The 21,688-nt window shown below is 36.7% G+C and overlaps 1 protein-coding gene across 1 annotated transcript; it reads right to left on the bottom strand.

Moving 5' to 3' along the window:
* Nucleotides 1-72: 72 nt before the first annotated feature.
* On the bottom strand, nt 73-20,675 carry LOC140154725 (alkaline phosphatase-like). Its single transcript, XM_072177291.1, has 11 exons — nt 20,597-20,675; nt 15,779-16,045; nt 15,288-15,523; nt 6,886-7,063; nt 6,368-6,534; nt 5,398-5,599; nt 3,899-4,039; nt 3,290-3,463; nt 2,759-2,776; nt 1,755-1,904; nt 73-348 (listed from the first exon to the last, which is right to left on the bottom strand). The coding sequence occupies exons 1-11, from the start codon at nt 20,673-20,675 to the stop codon at nt 125-127; spliced, it is 1,836 nt and encodes a 611-aa protein (XP_072033392.1). The 3' UTR covers nt 73-124.
* Between the last annotated feature and the right edge of the window lie 1,013 nt (nt 20,676-21,688).

The following is a 21,688-nucleotide window of genomic DNA, read 5'->3' as shown; positions in this document are numbered from 1 at the left end:
TTTGCGTAACTTTGGGGAGCATGATGCACATACCATCGACCCCGTCAAATATTGAGGATTTACCCCCCCCCCTTCCTCCCATCCGATCTACGCATGATATGGACGTCATTAATCCTGCTCGATGTTATTGCTGTTTTCGGGACTTCTTCCCGCGTGGAGAGCGATTGCAGTTACCTTCATACTCTCCAAGACATGCAGCCATACGAGCAACATGAGCCACGTAATTCTGCTCATGAGTACGGTGGAACATGAAAGCCATGGGACCGACAGCGTAGACTGGTACGTCTTGCCCAGCGTGGTTGCTAGATGACTTGGGCACACCCGCAGAGTAGACAAAGTCTGGGCCACCTGTTGGAGACAGGAAGAAAAATAATAATAATAGATGATATTGGGGCCTCTAATTGTTCTTAGTCTATCAACGACATTGTTTCTGCAGTGGGGTGTAAATTACTCGGTTCTGATGGTCTCGCATATAGTGATGTCAATGTCATTCAGGAACAGCTCAGTTTGGAGCTCAAGGCTGTGAATGAGTGGTTGATTGATAATAAATTATCCCTTCATTTAGGGAAGACGGAGTCTGTTCTGCTTGGCACTGCACGTAAACTTGCGAGACAGTCTGAGCTCAGCATCAAATGCGGTGGCAAACTATTTCTCCCAAATCAGAAGTAGAGTATCTACAATCCAGGAAAAAAAGGTTGGCACACTTTGCCTGTCTTTTGGTATATCTCTGCCCCCGCTCCCCCAATTCAATGTTGGACCAAGCCATGTTGTCAACACTAGATCCGTGAGACCCACCAACATTGAAAGATGGGGAGTGGGGAAGGGTTAGATATAGGGAGGAGTCTGTACTTCACATACATTGCATGCACTCTCCTCTCTAAATTTGATAGGGCACGCATTTCCATTGTTTAGTGCAAGTGTGCTAACTATTTTCTTCCTTGATTGTCTGAATCAATTCCAAAAATATGCATCTAATTTCATATTTTGGCTTATAAAATACAAACCATAAAAGGTATGGAAATCAAATTTTCAGGGAATAGTCCTCACATTCATATCAATATATAAAATTCATATAAATACAAAATATTGTGAAATAAGGGATAAGCCTCAAGAATATTATAGGATTGTCGATTATTCTCGCAGTTTAAAGCTATGATAATTCGTCCAAAAATATGCATCTAATTTCATATTTTGGCTTGTAAAATAAAAACCATAAAAGGTATGGCCACCAAATTTTTAGGGAGTAATCCTCACATTCATATCAATATATCAAATTCATATCAATAAAAAATATTTTGAAATAAGGGATTTCAAAAGAATATTATATGATTGCCGATGATTTTCGTAGTTTAAAGCTATGATAACTCTTCCAAAAATATGCATCTAATTTCATATTTTGGCTTATAAATGATAAAATATATGGCCACCAAATTTCCATTGTTTAGTGCAAGTGTGCCAACTATTTTTTTCCTTGATTGTAGGTCTCAATATTCATCAGTAAGGCTAACTCCAGACTCCAGAAAAGGGAGGTTTCTGAATGTATACACTAATCTTGTTTCGGCTCTCATATGACTATGCTTGTAGTTCATGATATCCAGCTTTAACCAAACAAACAAAACAAAGACTCCAAATTGCCCAAAATAAACTAATCAGAAATGTGCTTTAAAAATCCCAATATTCACACGTAGCAGCAATGTTGCCTATGCAAACTATTAACTACCCCCCCCCCCATGTATTTTGATTATGTTACAAACCTTCTTCTTCTGTTAGATTCCTTCTGGTGCCATTCTCAGCTAAACTTTCTGCCTCCAGAATTCCACCAGGTCCTATGCTATATTGCAGTTTTGTAAATGGTAAGTCGTTTTCGTCAGATGCGAACTCGCCATCGTTATCAGTACTAGGGCCTATATGAAATCAATTATTAAGATGGAATATGAGGATATTTCTAGAAATATCAGAGCATGTTTTAAACAGATTATTGAGCAGAGCAAAGTACACTGATCAATATGCCTTTTGTTAGGAGCAAATCAGATAGGCCTACGGCTTTCATAATATATCAATTTATATTTTCTTTGTATGTTATTGTTTTTTATCAATAATCAATACAGTTAATGAGCTAAAAGGACTGGAAAGGCTCATTAATATGTAATATTTGACAACATTTTGGTCAAAATCCATGCATAAATGTACAGGGTACTTTTATTTTGTATACTTTTGCCTTGAAACTTGGTCAAAGTGTTTCTAATAATTATGTTCTAATGTATTATATAGTGAAGCCACCCTCTTATTTGCATAATTAGCAGTCATGCAAATTAGCTCATTAATTATGCAATTCGCATGTTGGAATTTTAAAAAGTTCACTTTGTTGCCTTAAATAATGGTCAATATCTCAAGAAATTAGGCCAATATCAAAAATATAAAAAACCGTTTCTGGAATAGAGTCTCAAGATTAAGAAAACAAACAAACAAAATATTTTACAAAGAGTTTAACTTCAACACTACACTATTTTTCGCCCACTGACCTGGAACGTTTTCACTAGATCGACTGTTTATATTCTTTGACTTCATTACTGTCTTTAAAATATATAGGCCTACTTGTATGGGTCTTGTGTGAATAATTAAGAAGCTGTGACACTTGTACTACATGTCTGAGAGTGCACAGCTGCCTTTAAACCATCTATATAAGACCCAAATACAAGTCGGCAAGAGGCGTCTTGCCTTTTTCAAAAAAATAATTTGAACACACGAGATAAATTACCCAGTATACTGTCTTGCCCCCGGGGGGGGGGCACTCAACTTTGGAAGTGACGGGTATGTGCCTACCGCAGTCGCAAAGTAGGGGCCTATCGGGTACAAAGCGTTATTTTTAAAATGGGGGTCATTGGGTACAAACAAAATAAAAAAGGGGGTCATTGGGTACAATATTTTGAAAAAAGGGGGTCATCGAGTATAAGATTTTTAAAAAAGGGTCATCGGGTAGAAAATTTTGAAAAAATGGAGCAAAATTTTGAAAATTTCGGCATAATTTTGAAAAAATGGAGCAAAATTTGACAGTTTCGGCATTTTTTGTTGCATTTTGATGATGCTATTCTAGAAAAAGGGGGTCATTGGGTAGCCGCAACCAAAAAAAAGGGGGTCATTGGGTAGCCGCAACTTAAAAAAGGGGGGTCATCGGGTATGGCTTTTAAAAAAAGGGGGTCATCGGGTATAGTCGACTTCAAAAGAGGGGGCCTATTGACAGGCACATACCGTCACTTCCAAAGTTGAGTGCCCCCCCCGGGGTCTTGCCTAGCACCGTATCCAGTAAAGCTTAAAGCTTGCGCATGATCAGAAGTCACGATGACAAGCGTATCTCTGAGATCAACCATCTCCAATACCGCCCCCACGGCGTGGTCAAAAGCCACAGTATCGTACAAAGCCTTCGCTGCGGTTCCTTCATGGTGAGCGTCGTCAATTTGGCCACCTGGAGCACAAAATAAAAATTGAACCAATAGATATATTTGGCATGGGTTTGATATCAATTCCGATAAATAGTAGCTATTAGATTTTTATATTAAAATCCAGTCTTTTGTCTGTTTTGTAATTGGTTTATTTCAATTTGCTTGTTTGTTAGGGGGGTAACTGTTTGTTTGTTTGTTTGTTTGTTTGTTTTCACATTTCTCCTTTAACATGCATGTAATACCTCGACTCGTCGCAACATGCAGCAGTAGGGGTGCTACTGTACAAAAACCCATCTTGATTTATCTACACAGTTTCATTTAAATACTATGCATTATGCATAATGCATTATTGTGATGTTTCAAAGTATTTGGACTTCTTCAACGTGTTTAAAATCATAATAGCATTAGAATACATTCATTATTCGTACCAACTCATCAAAAATACGATTATTAAATACCTTCAACCATCAGGAAGTATCCCTCATCGTTCTTTTGCAATATTTCCAGAGCTTTTCTTGTCATCGTCGATAGAGTAGGTTCCAGTGCACCATCCCCGCCACGGTCAGTTTCGTAGCGCATATCTCCAGGCTCGAACAGACCTGTTGCATATAGAAGCAACAAATATAAGATGGTTTCTTTGTACAGTCAACGTCACGGGGGAGGGGATTGAGGGATACCATCAGTCAAAGATCTTCCATCAGTTGCCCCCCCAATAAAAGATAAAAAACAATCGAAAATTTAATTTGAATCTTTATAACTCACTTGGAATGTTAAAATTATCGGCGTCATGGGATGAAATACAGACAGCAAAAGAATTGGGGTTCCAGTTATTTTCACCCCTGTATTGGCTGCTGGTTTTAATTTTGACATGTAGCCTATGTCTTTGTTTAGGATCGATATATATACATAGTCCGGTGGCAGACCAGGTAGGTTGGTTTTGCCAGTTAAAGTGGTTTTGTTTGTTGATTATTGTTCTATGGGTGGGACAGTTTTCCGTGGGGTGTAAAATTGTCACCCCTGGGCAATTCCAGATATCAAAGGCCAAAGTTTATACAGTGGTCAAAATTAAAAACTTGTCCAATTTTGTCCAAACATGTGTCAAATTATTCCACTTGCCATAAGGATTCACAAAATTTATAGTTTCACATATCTACGACTATCCGTTGTGGAGTTATGAGGAGGACCGGATTTACCATAGGGCCAGATGGGCCCGGGCCCAGGGCCCCAAATTTTGGGGGCCCCCAACATTGCCCTGTGCAATGTGCATGTTCCATTTTAGCTGAAAAACGCTACGCGTCAGGCCAAAATAGGGTATAAAAATCGCAAATTTTTTCGCGCTTCGCGCGCACTGGCCTGTTATCAAAATTCAGCTATTTAGGCTAAAATAGGGGGCCTACTGTAAACTTTTTCGCGCGCAAATGTCCTGCTAAAATCTAAAAACTTGCCCACTTGAGTGCACATGCCTTCCTCACGGTGCGTTTGGGGCCTCCAAATTTTGGCCTGGCCCAGGGCCCCCAAAAAGGTAAATCCGGCCCTGGTTATGAGCAAAAAAGTCGAAGGTTAAGAACTCCACAGGGGTCAACATAGGGAAATGCTCCAATTTTGATGAAAATAGTCTCAAGTGGTAACTTCTGTGACAACAACTCTAATAAAGAATGGTTTGAAACACCTAGAATGACTTGTTGCCTAGGTAACAATAGTTTGCAGCCGGACTAACAGGGAGGGTGAACATAACTGGTAGTGGTACCTGAATGTAATATGTTGGGCATCGAGCGCGTAGCGTGATGCTTGCGCTCTGTGTGACTCAGGCTGGTCACTACTGGCTATTGATAATTGACTGGTTAGGATATTTGGTTGGGATTTTGTTATGGCTCTAAACTAGAGCTATCGCGGTAGGTGAAAATATAGTTTCTGTCAGGTTTACAAGGAGGAGAATCACTTAAACTGAATCACTTACCAAGAAGATAGTCTGTTTCCTCGGTGTCGATTTCGCGAAAATCAGGCAAATTCCAGACGTATTCTGCGTTATCATTGCGATGCGATCTCACCCACTCCCTTATAATGTTGCGACCATCAGTCCTCTTGCCATTCATATCAGGGTACTCTGGATCAGCAGTGTCTTCTGGTAAGAAGTCTTCCCGTCCACCAGCTAATACAACCTGTTTTTATGATAATCAATATAGATGGTGTTGTTTAAAAACTGAAAAGGACGGTGAATTTTGAAAAGAATGCAGCGTACCATGCATTATGTCGCAAGGGAAGATTACCATTTAGAACTACCACATTATTTTATTTTCATCATCGGCATTAATATCAGAATGCATCTCACACAAAAAGATACTATAGCAGTGGGTGACTCTACGCGTACGAGCGGCGTGATCTCTGCATCACGATAATCCGCATATATGGAATCAGTATGCCCAAAATAATTGCAAAGACCATCAGATGCACACGATCTATGAGGTTAATTGACTACGTCATACCCCATTGGAATAGTGCATTGTGGGATAGAGGGGAAAAGGTCAATTGACCTTTTCGGTAAATCCCATAACCCTTTGCGAGTACACCTGAGAACTCGTCATTTGACGTCACGCCGACTTGCAATGCGCAGTAACGATGTTCGATAAACGGTGTGCGGAGCGGCGTGACGCAGAATGACGAGTTCTTAGGTGTACTCGCAAAGGCTTATGGGTTTTACCGAAAAGGTGAATTGATGTGCATCGGCAGCATCGATGCGGATCCTGCCTTCGTGTGGAAGGGTGTTTATCTATTCTTGTTCGAACATTTTGTGCATGGACAAGACAAATTTTCTCTACAATTTTTTGACACCTCATTGACTTCAAATGTAGTTATAAACACTACTTTTTGTGCCAGATGTATGGCAGCATATGCCTGGCTGGATTAAAACAAATCACTTTAATACGTACCTGGACTCCACCAGCATATTCCATGAACTGTGATGCTATGTCCTCACACCCATCTGCATCTTCTGGTAGGTCAGCGTCATTTTGCCAATATCGATTATTATGTGCATACAAAGCCGCCGGTGTAGCATCGGTAAGATGAGCTGTAGTCACAATACCAGTAGATCTTCCTGCATTGGTAATGAAAAAAGTACGCACATAAGAGGCGCACTAATCTGGTTAAAATTGAAAAAAGTTTGCCGCCTTCCGGGGCGAAAATAAACAACTCCGTAACCATCTCCCACAGCCCCTACATAAGCACACCACACCACCACACATTTTCCCACATCAAAATTGAGATTTCGATGTCAAACCATGTAGGCCAACGACCCGGTCCAACGACTATGTTTCCCATTAGCCCATTCATGAGATATGTTGGAAATTGGGAGATGGAAAGTGCAAAAGTGCGGCACTAACCAAGGCGAATATCAAGGTGGTAATCGGACTATCCCGGCACATTTAAGATATGTTTGGATTCCTACCTGCTTCCATGAAATCGTCTAAAATGGAATGGGCCCGCGCTTCCCCCTCCATTGTGCTGCAATCTTCTAAATCAGCAGTACTATCAAGACCAACAGCGTTGGAAACAGTCTTGACGCCACTAAATAGAGCAGTTGCTGCGGAACCTGAATCGGGTACCTGGTTATCCACGTTGTATGTCTATGCAATACAAAACGAGGAAAACAAATGCATTCAAAGGAATATGAACAAATAATACTTGCTGCGAGAATGTGTTTTAATAAGCATGTGAGTCGGAAATCGCACATTGGTGAAAAATGGCATTGCAGTATCAACCATGTCAACAAAGGCCATACAACACTACCGCATTATTATAGGCTACCTTGATGAAGATGTCCCGGGAAGATGAACGAGAGGTTGTGGGCTCTAACCCTGGGGTTGTTTAGTGCGCTCTCGTGAAAAAATTGTGTTAGCTTGAAATTCCCCTGGACAAAAAACTTGCTGCTAGTAATAATTTGTCTCATTGCAACCCGTACGAAACTCGGGGAGCTGCGATTGCAAAGGTCAATTGTCGCTCCTCCTGGACCGGGCTCCTGGGTTCCAGGATCCGATAACATAGAGCTAACTTGAAACGCAAAGTAACAACATGACTGGGCTTTGTGCTGCTATATTTGAATTGAATATGGGGCGGGGCTATCATGCATAATTGACACCAAACATTACATTTCCTGAGTACACTACATTATTTACGGTGATATTTTGTCCCACACCACTCCACGCCATACATAAATTCTCCCAGTCACATTTCCCCAATATGAAATTTTTAAAAAGTAAAATTTTAATTTTAATTCTTTTAAAGTTTGGCAGAGGCGGGGTTCGAACTCACGGCTCACCGCTTTGGCTAGTATCACGTATACCATACGTCCAGCGCCTTAGACCGCTCGACCACGAAGAACTTGATAGTGTCATCGTGAAAATTTATACCTATAATATTAATAAATCGCAACTTCATTACTGCATCATATTTTGGAATTTTATCTGCTTAAAACATTAATGTGTATTATAATAAAGCTACCATTATTTATATTGTTGAATTCTCAAGCGCATAGAGACAATTAATACGAGGGTCCTATGAATAGGCCTACATACACAATACATAAAATCGATTTTGATATCGGCCATGTGCTCTGCTGTGCATGTGGTTTCCCGAGTTAGGTGCGGATTGTAACTTTTTTTTTTTTTTAGATAATTTGGATAATTTGTGTGTTGTAGTATAGGGTGAAAAATCTGCTATTTTAGATAGTTACAAGGTTGTTTTTGGCTATTTGGCTATTTTTGTGTATCATAATATCTCATATTATCTAAAATATCTGATATTTGTATATTAGGGACTTAGCAAATTTTTTGTGCAATTTTTTACTTAGTAAGTGATGGATATTAAGATATTATCGGCTATTTAGCTATTATCTAAATTAGCCAAAATATCTGCTAATTTGGATATTAGCTACAATATCCGATATTTCAGATATTTGTATATTAGGAACTTATAAAATTTTAATTGAATTTTTTTACTTAGTAAGTGATGGATATTAAGATATTATCAGCTATTTAGCTATTATCTAAATTAGCCAAAATATCTGCTAATTTGGATATTAGCTACAATATCCGCTATATCAGATATTTGTATATTAGGAACTTATAAAATTTTAATTGAAATTTTTTGACTTAGTAAGTGATGGATATTAAGATATTAGCAGCTATTTAGCTATTATCTAAATTAGCCAAAATATCTGCTAATTTGGATATTAGCTACAATATCCGCTATATCAGATATTTGTATATTAGGAACTTATAAAATTGTTATTGAAATTTTTGACTTACTAAGTGATGGATATTAAGATATTATCGGCTATTTAGCTATTATGTAAATTAGCCAAAATATCTGCTAATTTGGATATTAGCTAAAATATCCGCTATATCAGATATTTGTATATTAGGAACTTATAAAAAATTTTATTGAAATTTTTTTAACGTAGTAAGTGATGGATATTAAGATATTATCGGCTATTTAGCTATTATCTAAATTAGCCAAAATATCTGCTAATTTGGATATTAGCTAAAATATCCGCTATATCAGATATTTGTATATTTGGGACTTACAAAAATTTTTTGTTGAAATTTTTGTACTTAGTAAGTGATGGATATTAAGCTATTAGCGGCTATTTAGCTATTATCTAAATTAGCCAAAATATCTGCTAATTTGGATATTAGCTAAAATATCCGCTATATCAGATATTTGTATATTAGGAACTTATAAAATTGTAATTGAAATTTTTTGACTTAGTAAGTGATGGATATTAAGATATTATCAGCTATTTAGCTATTATCTAAATTCGCCAAAATATCTGCTAATTTGGATATTAGCTAAAATATCCGCTATATCAGATATTTGGATATTAGGAACTTGTAAATTTTTTTTATTGAATTTTTTTACTTAGTAAGAGGTTCTACAATTGGCTAAACTATAGTGTAATACCAATACGTCACGTAGCGTCATGTTCATTTGCATATAATTATGATTTCCAGTCTGGTATGGGATATGAGTGCCTAGCATCGAAAGATTTGAGTCCTGTTGGCAAAACTACCCTAAGTACGTAAGAACTCCAAAAACATGTACCCTTTTACACTAATTTTATATGAATTTGATACCCTATTCACGTTACGCACGTAACGTACCCTAGGCTGTAAAAATACCCTTTTTACGTGAATTTACGGATGCGCCTGATACCCCCCTTCACCATTAGAGTGGCCCCCCCCGGGTGTAAGCATTATTTCACAACGGTATTTTCTAATTGCCAGAGAGGGCGCTTTTCACTTGCACAATCTTTTTTGAGACAGGCTGTACATGTAGTTGTATGATGATTTCTCATGATGTGTTTTAGTTCATAATCCTAAACGATGGATATAGTTGTAAAAGACTTTTAAAGAACGACGCATATTATAGTATACATTAAAGTTGCATATGCATCAAGTTTCCTAAATCATGTATACTGCTGTAAAATCATACTGCAGTTACTGTCCGTTTTCCTATACACAATACACAGTGCTCTTACCATTGACGCGTGACCTCTACAAATAGCCTACGTTAAAAGTATGGGGATTTGCCTAGTTAACGTCGCTGTGTGAAAAATAACCGGCCAATATTAAAAGTACTCTTCTACAGTTCTAGAAAATATAGTTTTGTAACATGTCCTAAATTTTTAGCTAATTTAGATGTTTGGAAATATGCGTACTTTGGTGTTTTAGTGTATGTTATAGGTAATAGTACATTGCCTTATAGTTAACGTCGCTGTGTGAAAAATAACCGGCCAGTATTAAAAGTACTCTTCTAAAATTCTAGAAAATATAGTTTTGTAACATGTCCTAAATTTTTAGCTAATTTAGATGTTTGGAAATATTCATACTTTGGTGTTTTAGGAAGGATATGTAAACGACAGATAACACCAAAAATATGAAGAAATTATTTCCAAACCGTGTTAAGTCTGCAAACCACCATGCTTCTCATTTTCAAGAACGCTGGTTAACAATAAGCATGTATTGTCTCATTTCGTAAACAAAGACCACACAGAATTGTTCTCTAGCGCTCGCTTTATAATCGTTCACCCAACTGAAACTATAATCCCAGCGCATTGCTCCATTGTACGTGTAAAGCAGAAACATATGTTGTGTGTATTTAACCAGAGAAGATATGATTTAATCAGTTGAGCTGTTTTCAATGAGTGTTATCTTGGTTTAATATCTTTTAATGGGGTTTAAGTCCTACAAAGGTCGAGGTGAATTCTACTGTAGACATGACTGCATCATGTATTGTAAAGAACGACGCATACACCTGTACACTAGTGAAATTGCATATTGAACAATATTATGAACAGCCTACATCATGCATGTTGTGTTTTAGTTCATAATGCTACACGATGGATATAGTTGGTAAAGAATTATAAAGAACGACGCATACATCATGCATGTTGTGTTAGTTCATAAAAGATGTGAAATTAATATGCCTGAGAACCATTTAATGAACAGCCTAGAATGGATAATGCATGTTGTCTTCTAGTTCATAGTATAATCCTAAACGATGGATATAGTTGGAAAAGACTTTTAAAGAACGACGCATATTGTATGTGAATGTATTAATGTAGTTATATATATACATATACATGTAGTTGTATGATGATTTCTCATGATGTGTTTTAGTTCATAATCCTAAACGATGGATATAGTTGTAAAAAACTTTTAAAGAACGACGCATATTATAGTATACATTAAAGTTGCATATGCATCAAGTTTCCTAAATCATGTATACTGCTGTAAAATATTGTAAAGAACGACGCATACACCTGTACACTAGTGAAATTGCATATTGAACAATATTATGAACAGCCTACATCATGCATGTTGTGTTTTAGTTCATAATGCTACACGATGGACATAGTTGGTAAAGAATTATAAAGAACGACGCATACATCATGCATGTTGTGTTAGTTCATAAAAGATGTGAAATTAATAATGCCTGAGAACTATTTAAGCTTATTTAATGAACAGCCTAGAATGGATCATGCATGTTGTCTTCTAGTTCATAATAGTATAATCCTAAACGATGGATATAGTTGGAAAAGACTTTGAAAGAACGACGCATACTATATTGTACATTAAAGTTGCATATGCATCAAGTTTCCTAAAGCATGTATAGTTGGAAAAGACTTTTAAAGAACGACGCATATTGTATTTTACATGTCAGTGTATTTATGGTGATGATGATAATATTGTACATTAAGGGGTACTACACCCTGGCCAATTTTGTGCCTATTTTTGCATTTTTCTCAAAAATTATAGCGCATTGGTGACAATTAAGATATGCATGTTGTAGGGCAAGGACTACAACTATTGCTCTGAAAATTCAGCAACTCAAGTCAAGTAGTTATTGATTTATTGATCAAATACTGGTTTTCCCTCATTTTTGACTGCAACTCCACAACTGCTATGCCGAAATAAAATTTCCAGTGCAGTAGTTGTAGTCCTTGCCCGTATAATATACATATCTTACTTGTCACCAATGCACTATAATTTTTGAGAAAAATGCAAAAATAGGCACAAAATTGGACAGGGGTGTAGTACCCCCTTAAAGTTGCAAAAACTATGAGAGAAAGATGTATCATTTGAAGACTCATATTTGTAAACGTTGTGAAATAGGTAGGCATAGCCATAATAATATCTGAAAAATATCCAAATTATCCTAATTAGCCCTCAGATCATAAATATGCAAATTATCCTAATTAGCCATAATAATATCCAAAATATCTAAAATATCCAAATTATCCAAAATAGCCCTAATAATATCCAAATTATCTAAAATATCCAAATATCTGAAATATCCAAATTATCCTAATGACCCATAATAATATGAAAAATATCAGAAATATGCAAATTATCCTAATTAGCCATAATAATATCCAAAATATCTCAAATATCCAAAATAGCCCTAATAATATCCAAATTATCTAAAATATCCAAATATCTGAAATATCCAAATTATCCTAATGACCCATAATATGAAAAATATCAGAAATATCCAAATTATCCTAATTAGCCATAATAATATCTAAAATATCCAAATTATCCAAAATAGCCCTAATAATATCCAAATTATCTAAAATATCCAAATAGCTGAAATATCCAAATTATCCTAATGACCCATAATATGAAAAATATCAGAAATATCCAAATTATCTTAATTAGCCATAATAATATCCAAAATATCTAAAATATCCAAATTATCCAAAATAGCCCTAATAATATCCAAATTATCTAAAATATCCAAATTATCCTAATGACCCACAATAATATGAAAAATATCAGAAATATCCAAATTATCCTAATTAGCCATAATAATAAAATATCTATATAAATTATCCAAAATAGCCCTAATAATATCCAAATTATCTAAAATATCCAAATAGCTGAAATATCCAAATTATCATAATGACCCATAATAATATGAGAAATATCAGAAATATCCAAATTATCCTAATTAGCCATAATAATATCCAAAATATCCAAATTATCCAAAATAGCCCTAATAATATCCATAACAATATGAAAAATATCAGAAATATCCAAATTATCCTAATTAGCCATAATAGGCTAATATCCAAAATATCTAAAATATCCAAATTATCCAAAATAGCCCTAATATTATCCAAATTATCTAAAATATCCAAATAGCTGAAATATCCAAATTATCCTAATGACCCATAATAATATGAAAAATATCAGAAATATCCAAATTATCCTAATTAGGCATAATAATATCCAAAATATCTAAAATATCCAAATTATCCAAAATAGCCCTAATAATATCCAAATTATCTTAAATATCTGAAATATCCAAATTATCCTAATGACCCATAATAATATGAAAAATATCAGAAATATCTAAATTATCCTAATTAGCCATAATAATATCTAAAATATCCAAATTATCCAAAATAGCCCTAATAATATCCAAATTATCTAAAATATCCAAATAGCTGAAATATCCAAATTATCCTAATGACCCATAATAATATGAAAAATATCAGAAATATCCAAATTATCCTAATTAGCCATAATAATATCCAAAATATCCAAATTATCCTAAATAGCCCTAATAATATACAAAATATCTAAAATATCAAAATTATCCTAAAGAGCCATAATAATATCCAAAATATCCTAATATCTGAAATATCCAAATTATCCTAATTAGCCACAATAATATCCAAAATATCCAAATTATCCAAAATAGCCCTAATAATAGCCAAATTATCTAAAATATCCAAATATCTGAAATATCCAAATTATCCTCATGACCCATAATAATATGAAAAATATAACAAATATCCAAATTATCCTAATTAGCCATAATAATATCCAAAATATCTAAAATATCTTAATTAGCCATAATATCTAAAATATCCAAATATCTGAAATATATAAATATCCATAATATCCTCCGATAATATCCAAATTATCTAAAATATCCAAATATCCAAAATATCAGTAGGTGCAACTATTATCCAAATTATCCATAATATCCTTTAATAATATCCAAATATCTTAATAGCTAATAGCTGAAGCTAATTGGATATTTGTCAGGATATTTTAGATAGTTACAATCCCGCACCTTAATGGGTTTCCCGCAGTGGCGGAAGTTGTATTACGAAGTGCATCCGAACTCCATTTTGAAGCAAATGATTTTGACAAGGCATTGGATTGTTCCAGTTTGCATCCTAAATCCACATTAGACCCCTAATTTTATTTACAAAATCAAAAGATTAGATTATCATAACAACAAAACGGTAATCTTTTGTCGGGTCTAATGTGAAAATTACATTAAAAAAATGAAGTTTTTACAGAATTAATTTTCACTTAATTCCAAAAAAAAAATGGCGTATATAAGATTGAAATAAATTCTCTACCTTCTATACTAGATCAATTGTGACGCAAGTTGTTATCAAAAATTGTTGTGATAGATGTACAGTTAATATTCATATTATCCATTACCTATCTGATGGTACAGTTTTTACACAGAAAATATTTATTTGAAAAACCTGCCACTCGGCTTTTTCCGGAAAGGTCACAGGGTCGCCGTGACCTGTGCAATAATTACAATTAAAATTTTTCTTATTCCAACAGCAAGCGTTTCTAGAATATATTATGGCGAAATGTGGTGTAATTTTGTCCCGGGGTATTTTGTCCGCACGATATAGTCGTCGTGCGGTACAAGTTCATTCACCTGTGTAGGAACGACCTTGTCTTGTGAAAACTACCACTAGATTAACAAATATTGGGTATTTGGTCAAAATGTTATAGTTGATAGCTGAATCAACATTGTCCTCCCACAACTGTTAACATCACTGGAGTGTGACCATTAATAAGGACTCGGTGGCTATTTTGTGAGCCGTGTAAAATGCAGTTGCGCAAAGTCAATTCAAATAACATGAATAACATGAAAGTCATTTTCTTTAACTTTACAGTATACACTCTTAAAACAGCGTGGTCAAAATTGACCCCGTAGTAGTCAAAAAGTTGACTACTACGGGATCAATTTGACCACGCTGTTTTAAGAGTGTAATTGACAGAACGCCTTGCAGAATTGTTTGGCAATCGTGTGATAGCTTTACAGCTAGTGGAATGGCCCCTAAGATCGTCTGATTTTACCCCTCTGGATTTCTTCTTGTGGGGCTATCTGAAATCAAAGGTTTTCACAAGTCCTCCTGCAGACCTTGGTGAACTCCAGATGACATTACCAGGCAGGACAGACCTCTCATAAGACGTGGCGTGAATGTTCCCGATTCTTTGAAATTATAAGGTGGCATGCATTTACCTTGAGCATTCCAAGAAATGGAAGACGTTCTAAGGTCAATTGGCTATCAACACCTGCTTTCAAGACCCTTGCAGCAGTAGTGGTAGTCGTGTCCAACCCATCACCAACCATTATCACAACATTCTTGGCAATGTTGGTGTTCATGTAACGGTCGGTAGCTTTAAGAGCGTCTTGAATTGCGTCTTGTCCTTGTTGATTCCAATATGCAGCGTCTTCAGGTGCCCTTTCCGTTTCATCTAATGGCAAAGATAAGAAGTAGGAATTATGGAGCAAAAAAATTGCGTACAGTATAGAGGATTCACTTTATCGTAATAAAAAACTATTTATTTCATCACTATTGTCTATATTTGTGTAGCCATTTGTGCAGGAACAGTTTTTTCTAATTTTCTCCGAGAAACTCTTGAGCCGGGCTCTTGAGATATATATTTCAATGGTGCTCATATTTTTTATTTTTTATTTCTGTGTATTAATGTTTTCAAACACTTGCTTACCAATACTACAGTCCCATTTAGACACAGGAGCTACAAAACAGTATGCCCATCGAGTATTCGGATCTGTAGTGTAACACCAAGGCCCATTGGGTTCCCCATCCGGATTACGACAATAGTTGTGTTCGCCAAGACCTAAATCCGGAAAGTTTTCTGGTGTCCGGTCGTGTTGATGGGGTTCTTGTGCTGTCCATGATTGACATTCCACCCCCGAAACGGTCAAAAACACTGTACCACGGTAGTCACTCCCATCTGGGTAGGTGTAGCATTCTGGAACAACAACAACAAATAAAAACAAAAGGAAACAATAATACAAATGCGACAAAAAAGTTCAATTGCAATAGCCCGTGCAATAGTAACAAATTCCAATGATAACTAAAATTAGTAAGAGGTTGTGCATATGACGTACATACCGTAAATATGGCGGAGTATTCAAATGCATTCAACAAAAGCATGCTTGCAATCTACCTCGACAGTTCGTCTCACACACGCCCTAGTTCGCAACGCAAACTTAGAAAAACGGGCAAACAGACACATCATTTATCGGTATGACATTTTCGTTATTGGTGACGCTCGTTGTGCAGAGCTACTACGGTATGGGTTCCTCGTACTACTGCAAGCCATATGGATGGAAGAAATGAAAGAAAGAAGGAAAAGGGAAAGAAAGAAGGAAGGGAAGAAGGAAGGAAAGAAAGAAGGAAAGATGGAATCAAAGAAAGAATGAAACCAGGAAAGAAGGAATGGAAAGATGGAAGGAAAGAAGAAAGGAAAGAAGGAAGTAAAGAAGGAATGAAAGAAGGATGGAAAGAAAGACGCAAGGAAGGTACGTAAAAATGGAAGAAATGAAAGAAGGAAGGAAAGAAAGAAGGCAAGATGGAATCAAAGAAGGAATGAAACGATGAATGAAGGATGTTTTCTTGTTGTCTTCCTTCTTTCTTTCCTTCCTTCTTTCCTTTCCTTTCTTCTTTCCTTCCTCCCTTCTTTTCTTCCTTTTTCCTCCTCCCGTTCCTTCCATCTTCCCTTGTTTCTTTCCTTCCTTCCTTCATTCCTTTTGTTTCCTTCTTTCTTTCATTGCTTCATTTCTTCTTTCTTTCCGTCTTTCCTTTTTTTCCTTCCCTTCTTTCTTTCCTTCCAACTTCCTTTCTTTCCTACCTTCTTTCTTTCCATCCATCCCTCCTTCCTTCCATCACTCTTTCCTTCTTTCTTTCCTTGTTTCTTTCCTTCAACTCCTTCATTACTTTCTTCCAACTTCCTTTCTTTCCTTCTTCCCTTCCTTATTTCCTTCCTCCCAACTTCCTTTCCTTCATTCCTTTTACTTTCCTACCTTCCTTTCTTCTTTCCTTCCTGTTTCCTTATTTCTTTCCTTCCTTCTTTACTTCCTACCTTCATTCCTTTCTTTCTGTCCTTCCTTCTTCCCTTCCTTCATTCCTTCCGTTTTCGTTCCTTTTTATTACTTACATCCTTCCTTTCCTTCCTGCCTTCTTTCCTTCCTTCATTCCTTTTTTCATTCTTTCTTTTCTTCCTTCTTTACTTCCTTCCTTCGTTCCTTCCTTCTTTCTTTCGTTCCTTCCTTCCATCCTTCTTTCCTTCCTTCAATCCTTCCTGCTTTCCTTCCTTTTTTCCTTGTTTCTTTCCTTCCTTATTTCCTTCCTCTCAACTTCCTTCCTTTCTTCCTTTCCTTCATTCCTTTTTCCTTCCTTCTTTCATTCCTACCTTCCTTTCTTCTTTCATTCTTTCCTGTTTCCTTCTTTCTTTCCTTTCTTCCTTATTTCCTTTCTTCATTCCTTCTTTATTTCCTACCTTCATTCCTGCTTTCTTTCTTTCCTTCCTTCCTTCCTTCTTCCCTTCCTTCATTTCTTCCTTTTTCCTTTCTTCATTCTTTCCTTTCGTCTTCCCCTTTTTCCTTCCTTTCCTTCATTCATTCTAGATTAATTGAGGGAGTGAATAAACAAGTGAGTGATTAATTGTTAATAAGATAAATATCTCTAGATAAAAAAGATTTCGAGATAATCACATTATCCCGAGATAAATATCTCGAGATAAAAAAGATTTCGAGATAATCACATTATCCCGAGATAAATATCTCGAGATAAAAAAAGAAGATCTCGAGATCTTCACATTATCCCGAGATAAATATCTCGAGATAAAAAAGAAGATCTCGAGATCTTCACATTATCCCGAGATAAATATCTCGAGATAAAAAAAGATCTCGAGATCTTTACATTATCCCGAGACAAATATCTCGAGATAAAAAAAAAGATCTCGAGATCTTCACATTATCCCGAGATAAATATATCGAGATAAAAAAAGATCTCGAGATTATCACATTATCCCGAGAGAAATATCTCGAGATAAAAAAAGATTCACCAATAATTTTCACCAAAAAGATTCCTCCATGTCACTTCCGGGGCTCCGTACATTTCGTGAAGTTTTCAGGGAAAAACATCCCTTTTTTTTAGAGATTTCGCGAATCATTTACCCTTCGACAATACCCTTATTTTCGCTAAAACGCGAACGATATTTCTAATATACCCTTTTCTGGCAGAAACGCGAAACACTTGGCCGGGTGCACACCGGATGCGCCGAACGGGAAAATTGTGAAACTGCGATATTTTCGTAAAACCATGGACGAAGAATAGAGCACGGTAAAACCATAAGCCTAATATTACCTCTTCTCTGGAAAAAGCAAGAGAAGTGATATTTCGATGAAAATGCCCTTTTTTTTTCAATTTCGCGAACACGTAGTTTGAAAAAAAAACCCACCTTTTTTTTTGCGTTTCGCGAATCGCGTTTCTTCATCTGAAAACACCCCTTTATATTTCGCGAAATTTTCGACGACCATGAATACCCGCGGATGCACGGGGTGCCATGCGGGGACCGGGCCAATTATATGTTTAACAAAAGACTGACCCTATTTATCTGGCATTACGATGCATGATTGGTTAAATTAAATTTCCTGCCTGATATACGAAGGACAGAAAAACAGAACAACCTTAGTAATAATGGAATTAATAGCCAACCAAATTTCACAAATTTATCACATCAGTCATGGTCCAATGGAATCTTATAATAATAACAATAACACCCACTGGAACGGTGATCGCAGGGAAAGCGCAAAAAAATTGTGTATAAATTAGTTGAAAGTGAAGGGTAAGTCATTAAAATTGTCATGATATTTTTTTAATTTGGCGAAAAGAAGAAAAACAGCAATAGGTTATTGACAAAGTTGAAGCCCCATTCAAATACATGTAGCTAATTTCTCTACTTAAAGGAGGATTTCGTGATCCTATCCTCTTTTTATGACATTTTTCAATAGATGTCCACGGAAAAAGCTTATTCCCAAATTTTCAGTTGATTCTGATTTTGCGTTTGCGAGTAATGCATGATTATGTAAAATGTCTTATTCTGTCTTTAATATCCGGCTTACGGCTTAACCACTAGCAGGCTATAGCACATCTACACAAATTGGAAATCATAAACTTTTTCAAAATAAATCCACCGACCCAAACTCCCGGCCATGAACATCAAATTTTCCGCACCTACATGTAACATGGACAGTGCCGCCGAGAGCCATTAGTCATTACGGGCCCGGGGGCAATGTGAACGCACGGGCCCTTTTGATCGGTGATGACGGTGTAGGACTTTATAAGTGTGTGTGTGTGGGGGGGGGGGGTGCAACAGTGGTGTAAATTTCTTTGTAACATAGGGGGAGGTTGGTGTAAAATCCTTGAACATATGTTGCAGCGGGGCCGGGCGAATAGCATGTTTAGCTGCCAATAATCAAATGTGAACGTTGGAGACAAATGCGAGCGAAGCGCGCACAGATTTGCAATTTGAACGGCATTTTGCTTTTTTACGGGCCCGCTACTTTTGTTTGCTTTTTATGGGCCGTAAAAGAGCAAAGAAAGCAGACCTTATAATGGACCCGTAAAGGCAAAGAAAAGAGACCGCAGTGGGCCCGTAAAAAGCAAAGAAAAGATACCTTAGGCCTAAATTGACAAGAAAAGAGGCCCGTATACGTAAAGCAAAGAAAGGATCTTTTCTTTACCTTTTACGGGCCCCTGAAGTCCCCTTTCTTTGCTTTTACTGCCCCAGAGTAAAGTATGTTTTCTTCCCTTTTTACGGGCCCCCTAGGACCCCGGGCCCCGGGGTAACGCCCCGGTTACCTACCCCCCCCCCCCCTTGTCGGCGGCACTGAACATGGACAGTAATATTTCAGGCAACAATCATTGGATTGATTTCGATTACTTTCTCCTCATACAGAAAACTTGAAAACGTAGTAGGCTTAATGGAAATAAATAACAACATAAATACATTATTTGAACGAAAATTGAATATGATACAACCTATTTGTTGGCATTAATCTCAATTTGAGTATTATTAATCTCTATGTTTTGAAATGGGGATAAAAAGCAATAATGGTGATATGGAGTGATCACAATGCTATTATACAGGGAGTTAAAACACAGTGTTTAAAGGCCCATTCAGTGATTTGCTCATCCGGACGATCGTAAAAATCATTAAAGTTCAGATTTTGGTACCTTTGTCATTGTCATAAATATGTAAACATAGCCTGCTAGTGGTTCATCCGAAAGCCGTGCATTTATGAGACAAAAATAAGGAATTTACATGAATCTGTAATTTAGATACTGACAGTATCTAAATTAGCTACATGTATTTTCATTTCAAAAATTTGAATGACTTATCCTTCACTTTTAAGCAATTTATAAACAATTTCAATTTTTTACACTTTCGCTGGGATCACTGAATGGGTCTTTAAGAAAGAAAAAAAAAGGACGATGTAATCGGTTGTCTTCTTACCTTCTGCTACAGCGTCCTGGCCGTCGCCAACTCCAAAAATCACCAGTACTCCACATAAGATCCAGCAGATAGACTTCATCTTGCCAACTGAACTCAACTCGTTCCGTCCGACTGGGTGAATGATTTGGGCTGCGCTGGCCAAGGGCTGATGTATTTGAAAAAATCAACAACAAAAATCCCGGGGTACTCACTCATATAGGCCTAGTCGTGCTAGTCATTGATAGTATAAGGGGCTGTGCAATAATTATGAGCCCTGGGGGAGGGTTAAATTGGGGAGGCAACACATTGTTGGTGAGCCGAAAGGGAAGGGGGGCAAGCAATTTTTGACACACATTCTTGGGGCGCCTTTTAAATAAAACTCTCTAAAAAGCTTAGGAAAACCGTACTGAAACGCTTAAATATGCAAATTTTCCTGCTCGCTGCGCTCGCAACATGTATATAAACCATTAAGGTTTGCAAATTAGGATCCAAAACATTTGCCATGTGCAAGGGGGGGGCAAAGATTTTTTGGCAGGCCGGGGGGGGGGCGATTTTTGGCGGGCCGAGAGGGGGCAAGCGATTTTGGCGAGCCGTTTGAAATTTACCCCCACACACCGGGGGCTCATAATTATTGCACAGCCCCTAACTATAAAACCCTACAAAAGGCTGTGGTGCTTCCTAACACGGTTAAGACCACCAAGTTCTTTGTTTTAATATTTCAACCCGCTAAAATACAAATAAAAAAGATTTAAAAGGCCCAAGAGTTTGGCGATCTTAAAAAAAGTGGGAAAAGAGTTCTTCCCCCGGGCAAAATGCAGAGTTCCAAAAATGGATACCACGCAAACACGCTCAATGGAGTAAAACGTTGAAAAGCAAATTATCAATATTATTGTTAGTTACTATTTTATTGTTACTTTCTCCATCCATCCAGGTCCACGACCGTACCGGGCACTGTCATGTCAGGTCATCATTGGTGTCCATCACCCGCCTACGTGGGCTTTTGTCAGCACATTCAGTGCAAAAGAATTAAATTGTTTGTAAATTGCCTAAAAGAATTACGGATAGGCTAAGTCATTCAAATTGTCATTCGGTATTTTTTTAATGAAAAATTTG

The sequence above is a fragment of the Amphiura filiformis genome, chromosome 6 (assembly GCF_039555335.1).
Source record: "Amphiura filiformis chromosome 6, Afil_fr2py, whole genome shotgun sequence".
Lineage (NCBI taxonomy): Eukaryota > Metazoa > Echinodermata > Ophiuroidea > Amphilepidida > Amphiuridae > Amphiura > Amphiura filiformis.
This window is presented reverse-complemented; position numbering and strand designations above follow the sequence as displayed.

Bases quoted from the DNA above. Each gene is read 5' to 3' on its own strand.
- LOC140154725 (XM_072177291.1), bottom strand. From the start codon at position 20,675: ATGAAGTCTATCTGCTGGATCTTATGTGGAGTACTGGTGATTTTTGGA. The intron at 16,046-20,596 runs GTAAGAAGACAA...TTGTTGTTCCAG, and splicing joins CCAGGACGCTGTAGCAGAAG to AATGCTACACCTACCCAGAT. The intron at 6,535-6,885 runs GTAGGAATCCAA...TTACCAATGCAG, and splicing joins AGACGATTTCATGGAAGCAG to GAAGATCTACTGGTATTGTG.